This window comes from Pseudogymnoascus verrucosus (assembly GCF_001662655.1).
Source record: "Pseudogymnoascus verrucosus strain UAMH 10579 unplaced genomic scaffold scaffold_9, whole genome shotgun sequence".
Taxonomy (NCBI): Eukaryota; Fungi; Ascomycota; class Leotiomycetes; order Thelebolales; family Thelebolaceae; genus Pseudogymnoascus; species Pseudogymnoascus verrucosus.
This window is the reverse complement of record NW_017263660.1, coordinates 21,246-39,376: the sequence shown is the minus strand read 5'-3', so window position 1 is coordinate 39,376 and position 18,131 is coordinate 21,246. Positions and strand designations below refer to the sequence as shown.

General features: G+C 46.2%; 6 protein-coding genes across 6 annotated transcripts; 3 read left to right on the top strand and 3 right to left on the bottom strand.

Annotated features, from left to right (window-relative positions):
• On the top strand, window positions 1–2,851 carry VE01_02270 (uncharacterized protein; the record flags this gene model as incomplete). The annotated part of the gene is made up of 6 exons (XM_018271780.1): window positions 1–36; window positions 89–211; window positions 258–752; window positions 799–1,475; window positions 1,526–1,547; window positions 2,687–2,851. 6 exons carry the CDS (start codon window positions 1–3, stop codon window positions 2,849–2,851), a joined length of 1,518 nt encoding a protein of 505 aa, XP_018132727.1.
• Window positions 2,852–2,899: 48 nt separating this feature from the next.
• On the bottom strand, window positions 2,900–3,277 carry VE01_02269 (uncharacterized protein; the record flags this gene model as incomplete). Its single annotated transcript, XM_018271779.1, has 1 exon — window positions 2,900–3,277. One exon carries the CDS (start codon window positions 3,275–3,277, stop codon window positions 2,900–2,902), a length of 378 nt encoding a protein of 125 aa, XP_018132770.1.
• A 1,031-nt stretch (window positions 3,278–4,308) lies between these two features.
• On the top strand, window positions 4,309–7,107 carry VE01_02268 (uncharacterized protein). The gene is made up of 4 exons (XM_018271778.2): window positions 4,309–4,768; window positions 4,818–4,995; window positions 5,069–6,217; window positions 6,269–7,107. Exons 1-4 carry the CDS (start codon window positions 4,400–4,402, stop codon window positions 6,862–6,864), a joined length of 2,292 nt encoding a protein of 763 aa, XP_018132771.1. The 5' UTR covers window positions 4,309–4,399; the 3' UTR covers window positions 6,865–7,107.
• A 462-nt stretch (window positions 7,108–7,569) lies between these two features.
• VE01_02267 (uncharacterized protein) lies at window positions 7,570–10,579 on the bottom strand (the record flags this gene model as incomplete). The annotated part of the gene is made up of 5 exons (XM_018271777.1): window positions 7,570–7,787; window positions 7,845–8,614; window positions 8,665–9,432; window positions 9,492–10,368; window positions 10,426–10,579. The coding sequence occupies 5 exons, from the start codon at window positions 10,577–10,579 to the stop codon at window positions 7,570–7,572; spliced, it is 2,787 nt and encodes a 928-aa protein (XP_018132872.1).
• A 284-nt stretch (window positions 10,580–10,863) lies between these two features.
• On the top strand, window positions 10,864–15,032 carry VE01_02266 (uncharacterized protein). The gene is made up of 8 exons (XM_018271776.2): window positions 10,864–11,440; window positions 11,605–11,637; window positions 11,692–11,815; window positions 11,874–12,073; window positions 12,127–12,242; window positions 12,295–13,199; window positions 13,251–14,380; window positions 14,427–15,032. The coding sequence occupies exons 1-8, from the start codon at window positions 11,358–11,360 to the stop codon at window positions 14,893–14,895; spliced, it is 3,060 nt and encodes a 1,019-aa protein (XP_018132873.2). The 5' UTR covers window positions 10,864–11,357; the 3' UTR covers window positions 14,896–15,032.
• Window positions 15,033–15,454: 422 nt separating this feature from the next.
• VE01_02265 (uncharacterized protein) lies at window positions 15,455–17,541 on the bottom strand (the record flags this gene model as incomplete). The annotated part of the gene is made up of 2 exons (XM_018271775.1): window positions 15,455–15,721; window positions 17,212–17,541. 2 exons carry the CDS (start codon window positions 17,539–17,541, stop codon window positions 15,455–15,457), a joined length of 597 nt encoding a protein of 198 aa, XP_018132874.1.
• Between the last annotated feature and the right edge of the window lie 590 nt (window positions 17,542–18,131).

Below are 18,131 nucleotides of genomic sequence, written 5' to 3'. Positions count from 1 at the left end.
ATGGACGAGAAGCCAGAAGTTGGACATGTTGAGAATGTAAGTGGGAAGACAATTATCCTCTGCTAAGCATTATGCTTATAATCATTAGGCGAACGTAGCTTCCATTTCGGATGCGCACAAGGAATACATCCTAGACAGACATAAAACCCTTGAATTGGACCCAGTCCCCGACTTCAATGACGCTGATCCCTATAATTGGCCGTTCCGAAAGGTCGCCCTATTCCTACGACTGTGGTTCCTTGCTAACAACATACTAGAAAGTGATAAACCTCTTGCTTGTTGCCTTCCATGCGATGATGGCAACATTCACAGCCGCTGCAATCCAGTCTGCATTCGCGGACATTGCCACCGATTTGAATGTCAGCATCCACCGAGCCACCTACTTGACATCCCTTGTTATAGCCATTCTCGGCGTTGCACCACTTGTTTGGAGGCCACTTTCAGAACGATATGGAAGACGACCGATCTTCCTCATTTCGCTGATCGGCAGCCTCGTTTGCAATATCGGCTGTGCTTGTAGTCCTACGTATGCTACCATGGGTCTCTGTCGAGCCCTTGCGGGCTTCTTTATTAGCCCTGCCGCTGCACTTGGCAGTGCTACAGTGGCAGAGACAATTTTTAAGCGGGAAAGAGCACGATATATGGGTATTTGGACAGTAATGGTGACACTCGGCGTGCCTACCGCTCCCGTCATCTTTGGCTTTGTTGCATACAGAGTTGGATACCGTTGGATCTACTGGATCCTTGCATGTGTGAGTAAATTCTCTAGGTTTAAAATGACATCTAATCCATATTCAGACAAATGCAGTACAGTTCATCCTCTACCTTTTCTTTGGCCCAGAGTCTCGCTACATCCGTGGCCAACAGCAACAGCAACGATCCTCTTTCAGACAGCAGTACTTCAGCTTCAAGCGCATAGATCTTACGCCCTTAACATGGCGGGAGTTCGTATCACCACTGGAACTTGTTGTACGCCCTTGCGTCCTTCTTTCCGCAACAGCATACTCCACGGTCTTCCTCTTTGCCAGTGTGTTCATCGCTATCGAAATTCCGCAATTGTTTGTCGAGAAATTCCATCTCAACGCAGAACAAATCGGTCTTCAAAACATCAGTATAATTTTGGGAACTCTAATCGGCGAGCAGCTGGGCGGGACCCTTTCTGATCGATGGATGTGGAGACGCCAGTGCAAAATGAAGGAGAGGATGGTGCAACCTGAGTTCCGTCTCTGGCTCAGCTATAGTGGATATCTCCTCGTAATCTGTGGCGTTATCGTCTTCTTGATCCAAATTAAGCAGGCCGATGCTAGGTGGAATATCACTCCTATAATCGGAGCAGGGATCGCTGCGGCGGGGAATCAAATCGTCACGACCGTTCTCATCACGTATGCCGTTGATTGCTACCGTGATGAAGCTGCAAGTATTGGCGTGTTTATTACTTTCGTTCGTCAAGAGCTGGGCTTTATTGGCCCTTTTTGGTACGTTGCTTCTCTGAAAATGTATGTGTGCTGCCACTTACATGCTATAGGTTCCCTACTATGATTGAGACAGTAGGGTTATATGGAAGCGCAGGGATCATTACAGCACTGATATTATGCGCTAGCATTATCCCAACTATTTTTTGTCAATGGAGAGGCAAAATGTGGCGTTGATGCACTAGAAATACTAAACTATGACTCTATAGCTGCTATTGCTATAGTTAAATAAATGTAGAAGTTTACACTTGCTTATTAGTACATTGCACACACTCTCTGTCACGGGTCCTGAGGCACCGGAGAGCGTATCGGTGCAACCCACACCTGCAAATCCCCGTCACTTGTCACTGTGACGTCGGAGTTCCGTATGTGCAGTCTCCACATTTTCCGTCATCGCTATCCTTATAATATATCCTTCGAACGGGGCAAGTGTCTCCGAGCGCCGTATCGTATCTATTCCGGATTTCGAAAGGGATTCAGCATTGTGGATGGGCGGCGATTCAGCGTCCGCGCAGTGGAAGACAGCCCCCATTTCCTCATCCTGCTCTCTGCGGCACTCTCTCGTCATAATTGCCCTCTTGAGCATCGACCCCTCAACAATAAGCCATCAGTCTGTTCATGAGAGAATATTTCAGCCTGTGAAAGGCTCAGTAGTCGACCCAGACGATGGGTTCTTAATGCGCTTCGTGCGAATAGCAGTTTGCGATTCTAATTTCGACTTTGTAGCGCTTCGGCGTTGAGTGCTCATAGCCTTCATTGCGTCTTACTGTTCTGAAAAGTGATCATACCTAAGCCCTAAAACTCCGAAGAGCACAAAAACGGAGCGTCTAGGGGATAGTTTCACTGCTTCTTCCCATGATTTAGGAACGGTTTGCAGCAAGGGACCTAATAAGTCCATGTCGCAGTAATCAATGTCATCAGCTTCATCCAAGACTTTAAAGGGCCAATTATCGATAGAAAGGTAGAATTCAAGACAACGGACTAGCTCTAACGCGAAGAATAGATTAGTTGCTTTCACACAAGTCTAATATAGATGTAATAAAGGGACATACCATGCTCTTGGTTGTGTAGATTCCAATAGTGTTTTACCTGTCGTAATGATGTTGAAAGTTCTCAATCTGCCTTACTCCATCTTGTTCTCGAACGATAGGAAGAGATTGGACCTCATCGAAGAATCTAGATGCTCTGTAGTTTTGCGACGCACGAAATTCTAGACGAAGTCCTTCAAGGCCGGTCTCGAGGTCAGCCTTAGTTGCAAGCCGAAGTTCTTCGAGGTCAGCCTTGGTTGCAAGGCGATGTTCTTCAAGGTCGGCCTTGGTTGCAAGGCGAAGTTCTTCAAGGTCAACCTTAGTTGCAAGAGTTGGAATAATTTCGCGTAGGTGTTCGTCAGTCACGATATTGCCATTCTCTTTGAAGTCTTAGAAGTCTTACACCTCCGCCTTTATATTCACAATATCCTCTTCAGCTTCAGATATCCTTATATCCCTTTCGTTAACGACTTCATCGAGTCCCTTAACTTCTTGTTGTAATCTTTCGAAACTAGACAGAGGTACATCAGTCGCGAGCTCGTTAGGTGAACCAGCATAAGGTTGGTGTTCTAACACTCGCACGCGGTTCTCATGATCATCCACTGTGGACTTGAGCTGCGTTATACACTTGATAATAATCCCTTTGTCGTCGACATCCTCTGGTGGCGTGAGATGCTCAAACAGGCGTGCTAAATCACCAGCGGTGGTCCGAAGGGGCAGTTCGGACCGGCTAGGTGAAGACTTGTCGCTGTCGTCAGACTCTGTGGACTCCGACATGGTGATGGGTGTTGTTCTCCCCAGCAGTTCCGTGCTGGAGAATCTGTGTTGCAAATGGTCGCAAACCTATCGAGAGACGTGGGCATCAGGTTGACGTTTGGGCCTCCCAGGTACCAGGTGCCTGAACCAACCGTGCGGATAATTGCAATTCCGACCGTCCATCTGCGTGGGGTAACTTTGTGCTTCTACCACTCTTCAACCAGGCTCAACCAGGCCGGGCAGCGAATAGAGCCTATTAATAATAGAGCCTATTACGGGGTCCAGCGCTAATATATCTGTTTGTCAGGGGTATGAGCAAGTTAAATGGACATATTTTGGCTCCCTACTCAGCTTGCTCAACCAAAGCCGAAGAGGGGCAATAACGGGACGTCCAACGCAAACCCCACAACCCACAGTAGGGCTAGGCGCATATATGGCATAGGCCATCTAGCTAACATCAATAATAGCATCAGTGGTTTAGTGGTATTAATCCATCGATGCCGCTCGACTTTGGGCCCCCTAATGCCGGTTTACCATTTCCTAATTTCTCCTTTCTGAAGGCTGGGAAAAGCAGTTGCCTAGAAACAAGTTGTATGTCGACATCGGTACGCGTGATTCAAGACTAGTAATTGGTTCAGAGCATTCAGCTCCCTTGCCGTAGCTTGTAGGTGCACAGCCAATGTGCGCGCTTTACTGCCCACCCAAATGCATCCGTCCTTGTATATTGTGGATGCAGTATAATAGCAACTCGCAACTGTCACCCCGGGTTTGTGATGGTAACATCTTTGTCAGCCCGCTACCTTAAAATTAGAGCAAGTTAATTATGATTACGTTCATTACTACAACAGTGTGTTTACGAAATAATATTGTAAGGAATAAATAATATTTAATCGCCGTCGTCTGCGCTTATTATATCCCAGCTTCCGTGTTTTGAGCCATTTACCTTCGTTGTATGGGCGGGTAATTTGCCTAGGCTCAATACGGTGTTGCCGCGTAAGCCTCAAAGGATGGATCATGACGCTCACAGCCTCACACTCATTTACATAGCCTCGCATCACATTGCACTAACTCACACATATATACAGTGTCTTAATTCATTAATCATCTCGCAAATACGATTACCGTAAATAATAGAAAGAAACTATGACACTCGTGAAGTGGGCATTGCCCCAGCTCTCAGAGCTCTTGCCTCTTGACGAAGAGTCTCTGAAGGAGATTATTCTGTACACTAACACACTTTCTGATGCCGAGGCTACCATTCATCTCACAAGTTTATTGGGAGACACGCCAAAGGCTGCGGAGTTTATCACATCTTTTAACGCGCATCGCTCAGCTGTAACCGCTGAAAAATCGAAGCTGTCAAGCGATGTCAAGGGCACGCCGCCAGCAAATGCGCCACCGGCATATGCGCCCCCAGCCTATCCTGTGGTCTCGCAGAACACGAGTATGTTACTTGGAAGGCCTCATATGAATCGAGTAATTGAGGCTGCGAACGTCCGTGCAAGAGATGAGGTCTGTTTGATCCTCTCAGGTCCTCGCCAACTAACTAACATCCCTACAGCAAGAGATGCAGTTTGCGCTACAGAACCTCCAATTGCAATATGGGATCTACAACAGCGAGATAGAACCCGAGCATGAGTCGGACTACTACTGCGGTTGCGCCATCCACACTTACCAGACGAGGAAATACCACCGCTATGGTGTGCAGGAAATGTGGTCGAACGCGGTCATGTATCCAGGTCAGTCCACCCTCTTTCAATAACATGTCCTACGTTCTTCAGAGAGGCTGACAGTTTATTTTTGGCTGAGAAGGAGAGAAAGCTTACAATGAGGGCTATTATACCTCTGGCTTGGCTAACAATCTATCCACTTCTATGTTTAGTAGTAACCCATACAAGTACAATGTTATCTCGCCATATGGCATGTATGTGTCTCAATGGAGTTCTCAGAGGCCTAAGCCAGATAGTCACGCAATGTCAATTCACCAAACTATCCAGATGAACAACAGTCTTAATCGCCAAGCACAAGCCGATATTGATGCGAAGGAACCGAGAATTAACATTTGGGATGAATTGGACGGTGTAAACACCACAATGTCGAACATGAGTATTGAAGCAGCCGGTTCCAATGCACCAGACCGAAAGGTACTACCTTATAAGGCTTCAGATGAGAAGCGGCAAAGCGTCGTTACTCCCCCTAAGAATGATACTGCAGAGGCATCTACCAAATCATCTAAATTTTCGTTCAGGAAAGCCATCGGGATTAAATCATCCGAGGAGCGAGCGGTTGCAAAAACGGAAAAGCGGATCAGAAAAGGCCGGGAGTTACGAAACTCTATTCTTGCCGAAGAGCGAGGCAGGTGGCCAAATGAGCAATGGCAACAAATAGTCACTAGCTATCAAGATAAGGTCGGCATGACTAGAAAAATTAGGCATCTTCGAGCTCGCCAACCTATCCAGTATCTGCACTTGCTCCGAGCTGGATACTTTGAACCAATTCCAGTTGCTTGGGCTGGCGCTACTTCTAACCCCCTGAAATTCAGCATTGAACCTGCCTCTGGGTGGAGAGGAATCACACCTCAGTGGCGCGGGTATGAGGACACAGCCGAAGAACGGCTATATTGGGTCCTGAACCACCGGGAAGGAGTCGCGGGCATGCGGATGAAGCCAGACTTCATCTACGCAATGGACATGGCTCGTGCTAGGATGGCTTCAGCGGTCGAGCCACCCCCTCAATACTATGCCGCCAATGACACATGCCATCTTCAGCATACATCTCCCGGATACTCTAAACAGGTTATGCCAACACCATTTAGGGCATATGATCGACCAGAAGTGCCTACAGATGATACCATGATCCTCTTGGATGTCTCCGGATCTATGGACTTTGATCCTGTCCGACCATTTTATAACAAATACCTTATTACAGGCTACCAACCTTCCACCCAACCAAAGAATAAAGGTAGTGCCAATACTCCCATCAATCCCACATGAGATACTAATCGTGTCCTAGATGTTGCCAAGGCCATTATCCGGCGCTTCACCGACGCGATGGCAAACCATGACCACGCTTTCGGAGGTTACAGTCTCACGACCTTCTCGAACCAAGCCCACTACATTGGGAACATTAACCACCAGAATCTTGAGGCCATGTGGCGCAATGTCCGCATCGGCGGCGGAACTCGCGTCATGACCGGCTGGCAGAAGGTCAAGGATCTACATTTTCAGAAACACTCCGCCTCGGCGATTCACCACCCAGTGTATGGATGGCAAGCAGGTCCTGAAACACCGATGCTGAGGTTATTGCTCTTGCTCGATGGCGAAGCGACCGATATGGATGAGTTCGAACTAGATCTCCTTGGACTCTCGTGGGCTCATGTGACGATCTTCTTGATTGGTGTTGATGGATGTCCGCATCACCATCGCCATGCCAATGAGTTGCAGAGGATCAGCGACGTCAATCACCATGTATCATTTGTTGACGCCCAGGGCAATACGCCAGAGCGATTCATTACGCATGAACTTCTCAAACGGCATCTTGGGTATGAAATTTCAATGACGGAATTTGAGCAGATGGAGGAATTGCCGGCTTATTCGGTATCTGCATAACCGCTTTAGGGTTCTCGTGTGTCCCAGAAGTTTGGACAGAGACGTTTGTGTGAGGTTGGTGTGACAGATGCTACAGAGGTAGCTAAAAACTGTCTTCTGTTTAGTTTTCTATGTAGCATGCTATTATTATGGCCATTAACATTGATAATCACAGTCTATAATAGGAAGTCTTGTCCGAAGCCATAGTTGCTATGTCAGCCCACTGTTCCTCATCGGACCTTTGGCGTGCACGAGTACTCCCCCTATATTTCCCAGCTTAAGTAAGTGAATGTCAGGTATTTATTCGATGCTTAGCAATATTATTAGCTGTATACGCATCAAGTGAAGCAGCCGCAATAAGGGCTTCGGCATAGAGTACAGTATATAGAACGTACAGTATATAGAACAGTAACAATTAAATCTATCAAGGAAAGCTAAATCCTAGAATCGGAAACTCACTGGGGACGCATAACAGCCTAGGATCTGGAAACCAGAAACGGAATATTGTGTTGGATACTACAGAAATAGGGAACGAGGAAACGAGAAACGGGCACCTGCTTTTGCGTGGTCGCTGTAACAAAGAGCGTATATACGTTTGGAAACCTTAACACTAACTTTAGGACTACATACTCCTCTTGGCCCTTATTGGTGACAATCACGACCCACTTGGGAACCTCATGATTAGCCACGTAAGCATCAATTACTAGGGCCATGATGGCCTTTCCCCTAAAACAGATGTTCTCTTTTCTTTAACAATGGGTCGTTCTTAATCATATTGTAGTTATCAATGATATGGCGGCGTTCTTCCGGCGTTGATGTCTCCCAGTCCTCATGTCCTTGGGTAATACGGGCTGCTACGGCGTACCTGTGCATTTGCTCTCCCATATGCTCTTGGATTTCTCTGTAGATGCCTTGCAGCGTATAGCCACCGAGTCCAAAAATGCCTACGCCCGATTAGTACTCGCCAGCTGGAGAGAGTTATTGGAACCGCTTGCCTGCACTGGGTTTAAGGATGAGCCCGCCAGCTCCCTTCAAAATTCCGGCCAGGAACCCCTTGGCTCCATGTTCCACCCCACCACGATATGGTTGCGTTACCACCCCGGCAATACCATCGTACCATCCCAGCCCGAACTGCTTCCCAGCAGTCACTACTCCACTTTTAAAATCGTTGACGTCGTCCAGTTGGCGGACTGTATCGTCACCATACTGCTTTGGCGCGTTATGGCATCCGCGGGAGACGGCTAGGATGAGGTCCATAGGTGGCCGCATTACTGTGATGGCGACGTTAGAGATCCCTTGATCCCCCATTTCAACAGCCTTGTAAACAGCACGATCCCTTGGATTCATGAGATGCTTATGTCTAGGTTTGACTATCGAACAAATCGTGATGTTGTGTGTTACTGGCTCCGGATCTACAAGATGCTGCTCATTATCGCGCTCTTCATGGTGGCTGCTGTTGCTTCCCGATCGGTAGGGATCCGTGGCATGTATAGTGCTTGTTTCAGTCAGGCGTGTGTTTTTAGAACTAGCCTGCTCCGTTCTCTGATTTGCGACACCCAGGTCGGCACCCGGGTTGGAAGTTGTCGATTGGAAGCGGGAAGCTCTGTCTTCGTGGCTATTATGGACTCGAGACTTAAGTTTGTTAATGATCTCAAAAGGAACATCTGCCATTCCAATCATCAAACTACTGATAGTACCAAGGAGAGCTGCAGCCCCTCCAGTAACAGGGTCCCAGGGTTCTGCTCCCGTATTGTATTCGCATGGACGGTACCTATAGGATTATTACTACATTACAGTTTGGGATATGGACATGGAACCCACATTTTAAGATCAGAAGCTTTTAAGAGACCCTCATCACCCAAAACAATTGTCGCCAATGCACTTAGCCTGATATTCGTTCTCCTGACCCTTGCAACTGCTACTCGTTTCGGACAGACTAAACACCGTTGATTGTCCAGGTCTAACATATTATGGAAAGACTTGGCCCCCGTAATTGCTCCTTGATCTTTCAGAAGAGCTTCACTTAATTTTTTTGCATTCTCCACCGTGCCAGGTTCAATTGCTTTGAGAATACCCGCAGCTAGAGCATCAGCGGTGAGTTTCTTATATGGCACTGGGGCTGGCCCCGCACCAGCACGCTCAATCATGGCTCCCCAGAATGGTTGATCTCCAAAAAATGGAATCACAACTGTAGGGCAACCTGCCAGTATCCCAGCCGCGGTCGTACCTGCTCCTCCGTGGTGAACTACAGCAGATACATGTTTGAAGAGCCAGTCGTGGGGTACGTCTCCGATCATGCAGATATTGTTAGGAATATCGAGCTCATCGGTGCCAAGGCCACCCCAACCTTTTGAGACGAGTGCCCGGACACCAGCTTTCTTAGTTGCCTCAAAAATGATCTTCGTCATGACATCTGGTTCATCCACAACTATGGATCCAAACCCAACATATACTGGGGGATGGCCACTCTCTAGGAAAGCACGTAGCTTGGTATCCGGGTCATATGACGATCCTAGAGACAGGAAATAGAATCCTGACAGAAAGATATGGCTGCCCCAGTCTTCAGGCTTTGGAATGAGCGCCGGAGACCTATATTACATATCTTATCAAAGGCTGAAGATACAAGGAAATAGGTTGATCAATCATACCAACAATAAGTAAACGGAATTCTCAAGCGGGAAATCATGCCAGGAGCCCACATGAGACTGACAGGTTCCAAGTGTAATGTTTTTGTCCGAAACCGGTTCACAACTCCTCCCAGTCCTTGCCAAGTCATGATATCTACCAGAGCATATGAGATTAGGTTCGCCATGCTCGGTTCTGTGTTTGAGTGATGGATGGTCGACAATGGATGCGGGAATGACTGTGTGGGTGACCAAGGCATGGTAAACATCAGATGGAGAGGTATGCCGAGCCTTTCGGCGCAATGAACGTGTGCAAAGCTTGGGGGGTTTGCAATAATGGCATCTGCAATGAAAGGCCTGTCGAGGTGCTCGCTCGGGCCGGTGAAAATTCTAGAATAATCGACGTCCTCCATGCCGTTTCCGGTTTCGATGCAAGACCTCCAACACCCCTTCATAACTTCATACATGCCCCGACGTCGTCGGCCAATATCACCGCTTTTAAGAGTTCCTATGTTAGGCAGAAGACCAGGATTCTTTACCATGAACGCCATCAGTTCGGCTGGGTCCTCCCCAATGCTGAAGAACTCGAGCCCATTTTCTTCGACAAAAGACTTAAAGTTCGGATGCGTGGCGAGACGAACGCGATGGCCATACTTTTCGCGAAGAACCTGGCCTAGTGAGACAAACGGCTGAACATCGCCGCGCGAGCCCACGACGTGTATAGCAATATTCATTCGCGGTGGAGGAAGACCATCACGCCCCCTCGTTATGGATGGCGGGAGAGTAGGTTGCCCGGCCTGAAAGCGTTTCGTCTGGGCTTTAGGACATTGTATGATAGGAAGCACATGATCTCTTAAATATTCTGAACAGTGATCGATACGAATATCGACTCGACCGTCATCTATTAGGGTATCAGATCAATCTAGGGCGTGTACCAGTTCGCGCTAGAAGCACCAACCATTGACTGCAGCTTCAGTTTGTATATCTCCATCGCCGACAAGTAGCTTGCTTAGATCCTTGTATTGGCGGCGGGAGGCCTGAGATAAAGGATTAGATAGCGACGTTTTTCGTGGCGGATGAAGGGGCTCATGAGAAGCAGCATTTCGAGACATCGCGAGAGCGCAAAACTTCAAAACGGTCAGAGCCAGGCGATATCACTTTCAACATAGTTATAATACATTACATTATCGCCTAGACTAACATCGCTGCTAATATACCAATTCCTTGGACGCTCCCAAGGCCTAACGTATGTATAATCAGGTGTACCAGTACTGTACGTACACGGGACCATTAGCTTCGGCATTTGTCTGCCGGCACTACTCGTCTCCACAACGCCGAGGCGGTTGGTTTAATAATCATTGATCATGGTTCAGCGGCTAAGTTCAATCTCGGCCACCTTAATCATGCCAATTCCGCTGTTCTACCTCTCAACAACAGCCTTGTCATCGAGGCCAGGTCGAATGGAACAGTCAGTCATGGACTCCTGCACCAGCATCACGACCAGTTCGAGTAAGAAAGCTATCGTTCGCGCTTGACGTATTTGACGTGGCAAAAAGTAGACTATGTTACGTTACGTATTTGCGGATGTGTGTGTCAGCCCATTTTCGGGGGTTTTCATCATCATGAGGTAAGTATTTTCTCGAGAGAGAGTTCTGCTTGGCGAATTAACATACAGTATTGCACTTCAAAGTTTGGTTTGACGGGATCCATGTGCGTCCAGTTGCGATTTTAGAGCAGTTAGATTTCTCAGCTGTTGGGTTGTGGGAGGGCCACGTTCTGGTAATATCCTTATCAAACACGACCAAAGACAGGCCAACGGCCTATGGTGACAAGACCAGAGCTATAAGCACGGTGTCGAATGTAGCTCAAGGTCAGGTTAACGACGAGACGATGGAGTCGAAAAACTCTTCGATATGGAAGAGAATCGCAGGCAAACTTGGAATAAACATTCCCATCGTGTTGCTAATGATCAAGTATGTACTGTGACTGACCTTCCTCATTTGGGAGCCCATTTAATACGCAGAAAGGCCGCAGTTGCCAGCGCTCTTCAAGAGAGTATAGGCAGGCGGCTTTTATTTATTTAAAATCGTCCTCCATGCTGTAGCGGTGTATTCTATCCAGAGCTGACATGTCGAAGAGGAGCCATCGCACCTACCATCGGACTTGCCATGTATACACCATAACCTTTTTTTGCTTCCCAGAAGAAAAAACTGATTTCCTGCAGATATCAGGACAACCATGTTGCGGACCATTTCTTGACGATTGGCTATCTCATTCCAATTATGTCCATCCTAGCAGTTCCGATTTTTCCTCGAGCAAGATTTATCCAAAACCTTTTGGTGGCCTCGGTATGGACCAATCGTACCTCTTATAGTTCTTGTTGAATTAACTTAGGTTCTTTGGTAGCTTTTGGTTTGTCTTGCAGCCGCAATATCGTTACTTGCCATGTGGTGTGCGGTCAAAGCTCGAGAAAATACTACTCATATTTCGAAAGAAGCGTTGGCCAATGGGCCTGTCACAGGCGCTCAAGTTAGCCCATCGTACAACGCCGCGGCAAGTGCTAACATGGGCATTTGGCTATTCTTTGAAGTATGGCTAATCAACACGTCAGTCCCAACCGCAGTTTGCGTCCGCCAATCTTCTGACAGTTATATTGCAGGTTCCGAGCGTATCGACCGCAATACTTTTTGCCTTCTATAATATTTTCAATCTTCATCAACATTACAGGAACCTATGGAACGCTGTTTGTAACTATGAAGCAGGTCGAAGCTCTAGGTAACATTCCCTTTTTTACGCGTAGCAGAATACTGATTAGAGAGATTTCTAGTCTCCCGTTTGCTTCAAGCGTTCTTCGCTGGTTTCGGAATCTCAGCTTCAGTCAGCCTTGTCATCGTGCCTTTCAGCTCTCGAACTATCATCTCCTTGCTCGTAACGGAAGAGCTCCATGAATTGAAGACCACCCTCGAAGTCCAGGGACAATATATGCTCTCCCTACCCAAGCGTGAGTGGTACGGCACGAAGAGCTCCACCACATACGCCAGAAGCGCCAATAAGAGTTGGTTCTCTACTAGGGCCAAACCTTGGCCTGAAGCTGATGCTCTAAAGAAAGTGACCGCCGACGTAACCGAGCTACAAGTTAAGGTACAATCAGAGCTTCGATATGCAAAACGTGAGGTGGCTTGGGGCAAATTAGGATCGAAGGACATGGTAACGATATGTCGGCTAATAAAGAACATATTGGTTCCAATTTTAGGGATAGAGTCTTTCATTGGAATCACAGATCGAATTGAAAAGCGTGGTGGGTGGGAAGCTCCGAGAATTCCAAGGACCGCCGACAGTTTGACTGGATCGAAATCCAACTCTCTGGAAGACAAAGAGAAGGGTCAGTGGAAGGAGATACTTGAACAGTTAAATGATCGGGTCAGACAACTCCAGAAAACTGTGATTGAGGGCTTCGATCATTCTTTGTACACACTCGAACTCGCAAAACGACCATTATCCCCGGTTGATACCGACATTGAAGCAAACAGCCTAGGTTACTCGGCTGGGGAGAGAGGCTTCGCTAAATACTTAGAGAATGCGATACAAGACTTTTTGCGCCAACGAGAAGGTCCTCTGAAAAAATGGTGTGCCGAGATGGGTGTGGATGACTATTCGCAACTAAACGGCATGAAGCCCTCAGACAATTCATTGCACGAGCTACATCAGTCTCAACTATATCTTATCCTTGATGTATGTAAGTTTATTCTGTTCCCGAAAGGCAAAATTCTGACCAGTCTAAAGCTAGAATATTCTTTTCTTGTGACTGCGAGAGAAGTTTTAAACCTGGTCAAGTATGCTGACTCTAAAGTGGATGATGGAACAATGTCGAAGAAGCGCCTTATACTGCCAACGTGTAAACAAATGAAAAAATGGTTCTGGGCCATGCTTTCTAGAGAAGACAGCAATTTAGACTACCAAGTCTATAGTACCCGATCTGGCAGTCCGACAGTCCATCTTGGCGACGCCATTCAAGGTGAGAAAGACACCGAACACCTTCGCCCTACGTCTGTTTGGGAAAAGGTGACGGACAAATTTCGAGTTATTCCGAACTTCTTTGGTTCTGCAGAGTCGGCATTTGGTTTCAGAGTAGCAACGGGAACCATGGCTATTGCAATCATTTGTTTCCTGAGGAATTCTCAGCAATTCTTTATCGAACAGCGACTCGTCTGGGGTTCGATTATGGTTGCCATAAGCATGACTCAAACCGCTGGGTCTGGGGTTTATGGTCAGTTCTTACGTTTCAGTGGAACATTAGTCGCTATGGTCGCATCGTACATTATCTGGTATATCGTTGATCAGCACCCGGCAGGTATTATTGTCTTTACTGGCATCACTATGTTCCTTTACCACTATCCATTGATCAAGAGCCCTAACAATCCAGTCATTCCTATAATCGGAATGGTCACGGTTACCTTGATAGTGGGATATGAACTTCAAGTCCAGAAGGTCGGCATCCTTAGGTCAATTTCCAACGGCCAAGCCTATCACCCCCTATACGAGCTCGCTCCTTTCAGATTAGCTACAGTCGTTGCCGGAGTGGGCGTGGCATTCTTTTTCACATACTTCCCGTCAGTGATCACAGCTCGAAGCCAACTCCGCAAGGACCTAGGATCCTGTCTCTATATTCTTTGCAACTACTATAGCTCCGTCCATCAGACTGTTGCATTGCAAAGTAGAGATGCAGAAGGGGATCTGAAAGACAAAGGGAGTCCTGGAAGAAGGCTTGAAAAGGCTCGAATTCGATTATACGTCAAAGACCTTGTCCTCCTTCAAGGCATAGAGAAGCATATTAAATTCACTGCGTGGGAGCCCACGTTTGGGGGGAAATTCCCGCAAGCTTCATATAACAGGTTGATCAATCATACCCAGAAGTTAGCTTTGCACCTCCTTGTTGATTCTAGTGTTAACTTAAACTAGCATCATCCGCTTCACGACAATGATTGCCCATGCATCTGAAACGTTCCGAGTGTTACCAATTGCAGATAACACCCAGAACACTCCAGGGCCGTGGCTGAAAGACTTTAAACGTCTCATCTCTTCCTTACAGCTAACATCCCAAGAAGTAACATCTCTTCTCGCCATAGTCGCCTCCGCAATCTCGACCGGTAGACCGATGCCTCCATATCTCAAAGCCCCACAAGTCATGAACCTCAGACAACTACTTAACAGAATGGACGGCGATATTCTCAGTACACGGCATGTACTTGAACCAGGCTACGCGGGTTTTGCCGTGATACAGGTATCATCTACAATGTTGAGAGATGATTTAGAGGGCTTACTGGAAGAGACGAAGAATTTAGTTGGGGAGGCGAAGTTTAACATCGATGGTACTGAGATAGAGAACCTTAATGCGGATCCCGTCATGATAGGAGGGAGGGGAGACTAAAGCAATTGCGAAATGTTGCCCAAGTGCGTCGGATGCCAAATATTTATGCTTGCAGATCTAGTGCGGTAGCAAATTTTTAGTGATATGAGTCCAACTCGGCCATCGAGGAACCTCTCAAGTAAATAGACGTTTAATACAGTGGCTCATATATACACATATATATCTAATAAATCGTTATCATCATACCCAGATTTACTTCTCTTTCATCTTAAACTTTGACTGTGCCTGTCTTCTCTTTTAACTTAGCTTTGAAGTTGCGCACGACGCAAGATTTTTTTCGTGAAATTGCTTTCGGATGTATTGTTCACTTTGCATCTAGAGGCAAGCTTTTTCCTGCGGCACAGCAACGCGTCATTTCGAAGGCTCAGAAGTGTGCAATTGCCAGCTCTTCCTCAACATCAAGAACGTGCGAAAATACAGTTCCAGATGCTCCTGAAATTCAGATGGCCGACGTAGGAAACGGTAAGAATTTTCAACTCGTCGACTGGGAGGAAAATAACCCAGAGGTATGAAATCATTTTAATCGTTATGAAGAGGCTCTTCTGTTTTGTTGCAGAATCTACCACGCAATAAACTCCGCGTCAACTTTCGCTCTTAACTTATTCTTCCCGTCGCCACTACTAATTATCCCGCTAATGAGCAGGAGGACGAAGATTGAGGTGTAGCAGGCTACTAGCACGAGGAGGGTCAGGTGAGAGCGTGGCGCTGAGAGGCGTTGGGCTGCGATGGAAGGGAAGGTAGCGCAGTGCGTTTCGTAGCCTAGTGGGAGGTTCTCGTCGTCATCGTTGTCTACGTTGTAGATCTCAGCACTATCGTCATTAGAGGACTATTTTCCCGTTTACCATGTCTTAACAACAAGATTAAATTCCTAACAGCAGAAAACGAAAGAAGGACAGGGTTTTGCTCGAATCTACCTAGAAGAGTTATAAAACCAGCGGCTAAGTTATAGTAAGGTTTGCTTTTTTAATATAAAGTAATTGATAGTAGACTTTAAATGTACGCTAGCAAATCTGAAGTAAAAATATAAACAACATATGTAAATTAAGACCTCTAGAATTGAAACGTCTAAACTCTAGTCTATGTCCAACATTCCTACATTGCTGTATTATGCGTACCTAAATCTCCAACTAACTCTGCCCCCTTTTAACTATATCATATACTTGGAATAGAGAGCGCTTAAGTTGGATTTAGCTAAAAAGATACGGCAAATGCTCTTGGTTAAGCTAACTGTAAATCAGTCCCACCTTTAAGAACGCGGTCATTTGAAATAGTGTAGTCCTGGAATTTCTAAAGACTTTAACTACAGGCCTACATGTTCCGTCGTTGCAGCACATAGGTTCTTTCCACAGCTTCATCCCTTTCACTAATTTGCAATCGACAGTCTAGAGTTTAGTCAGCAACACATTACACCTAAGCCTAAGTCTGAGCCAGTTGCCTTCTGTTATCTAGCACGAAACTAGTCTCATCTGTTAAGGCTATACCTCCCCTAACTAGAAGACAGAGACGGAGAACTCGATCCAGTAGAGATATAAGCCCTTGTAGAATCGAGAATGTGGTGATATAAAGTGTGTGTGTCACTAAACTGACTAGTATCTGTTTCGTTTTGTTTCTTAGCATAGGTGATACTGGTGGTCGAATCTGCCTGCCACGAACTTTAGATTAAGAAAACTGTTTCATAAATTTGGGAAACAGCGATAATATAAAGTGTATAATTCTAAAAACTAGAAAATAGTTTCTATCACCCCGGAAACTGCTGTTAGGAATTTAATCTTGTTGTTAAGACATGGTAAACGGGAAAATAATCCTCTAATCCTTAGAGCTGATATCGCAAAAACCAAAGGCAGAATTTAGTCTTCAAGCTCTAAGTAAAAACTATCTCGACCATTCCCCGTGCATATTAAAGAACAAGAAATGGAACGCCAGTATCTCTGCATATTAAAGAACAAGAAATGGAACGCCAGTATCTCTGCATAGGTTAAGACAACACTGAAGGCAAGAACCTCTGCGTAGAATCAACGACTTTAGGTAGGCGATTGCAAAGCACCGAAGATCATCTGCGCCATCTACAGGAACAACGCCAACATGAGAGGTAGAGCCCAAAGCACCTTCGACTAGATCCCAAAGAGAAATATATGAAGAAAATTGATCTGCGCTTATAAGTTGAGCGGAATGGTGGTGGGGACATCTTTCAAGCAAAAGTGTGTTACTTAAAGAAGTAAGTATAAGTAAGGGGTCGGTTTCAGCCACAAGAGAGGTGTCGGTCTTAGAGCGTATCATAAGTTTGATTTGAAGTTCCTTATTCTCTCGGATAGTTACCTTCCACGATAGTATGAGATCTTTCAAAAGATTTAATGGTTTAGACACTGCTGGGAAAGAGGGTAGATTGGGGTAAGTTGCCTCATCATCCATGATCTCATCGTTGTCAATCTCATCATTGTCGGTCTCATCATCCTTAATATCCTCAGGCGATGATACAACGTTGTAGGTATCATTTTGGTATCGTAATGCCCCTGGCAGACAGTAAAGCTTGAGGTATCCCTGTTTTTCGACATAGAATGTGTCGAATATAACAGGGTAAACCACTTGACCTTTCCCTGAGGTCATTATCAAGCTCCGTTCTTCGTTGTCAAACATGTGTCCAACCATGCTTCTCGCCCAATCGAGAAGGTGCATATCGTTAAAAGGAAAGGACTCCCCAGTTTTAATTACTTTAGCGACAGTTCCGTCTAGTACCGGAACCCCTCCGTTTCTCTCTAGTGAAAGTCTGACTAGTATAGGTGTCGAAGACTCAAATAGGGATAGAACAAGTAATTCCACAATTATAAAACCTAGTGATCGAAAGAAGTCTTCTCTGCTACAGAAGTCTTTATTTGAGGTTGGTCTGGCATGTCTTTGCGTAGATTCGCAACATTGATTGCATAGACATTTCTCCATTAATGACTGTAGATGACGAGAAACTAGTGGTAGGTCGGCTATAAGCATGCCTTGTCGGAGATTGATGAAGGTTACTGGCCCATTTATAGCTAGAGCCCTAGCGTATGTCAGGGCTATAATGTCTGTATTTGGAAGTGGACTAAGGTAGCAGGTGTCCATAGAGTTGTCGATAGCGCCAAGTAAATGTTGAGAAGTCGTTCTTTGGCCAAGATAGGTAAACTTACCACACCTCATTGCTAATAGAACTTGAGGAATAGCATGCTCAAGGGCCTGGCGTAGCAGTCGAAACATAGCGTCACCGT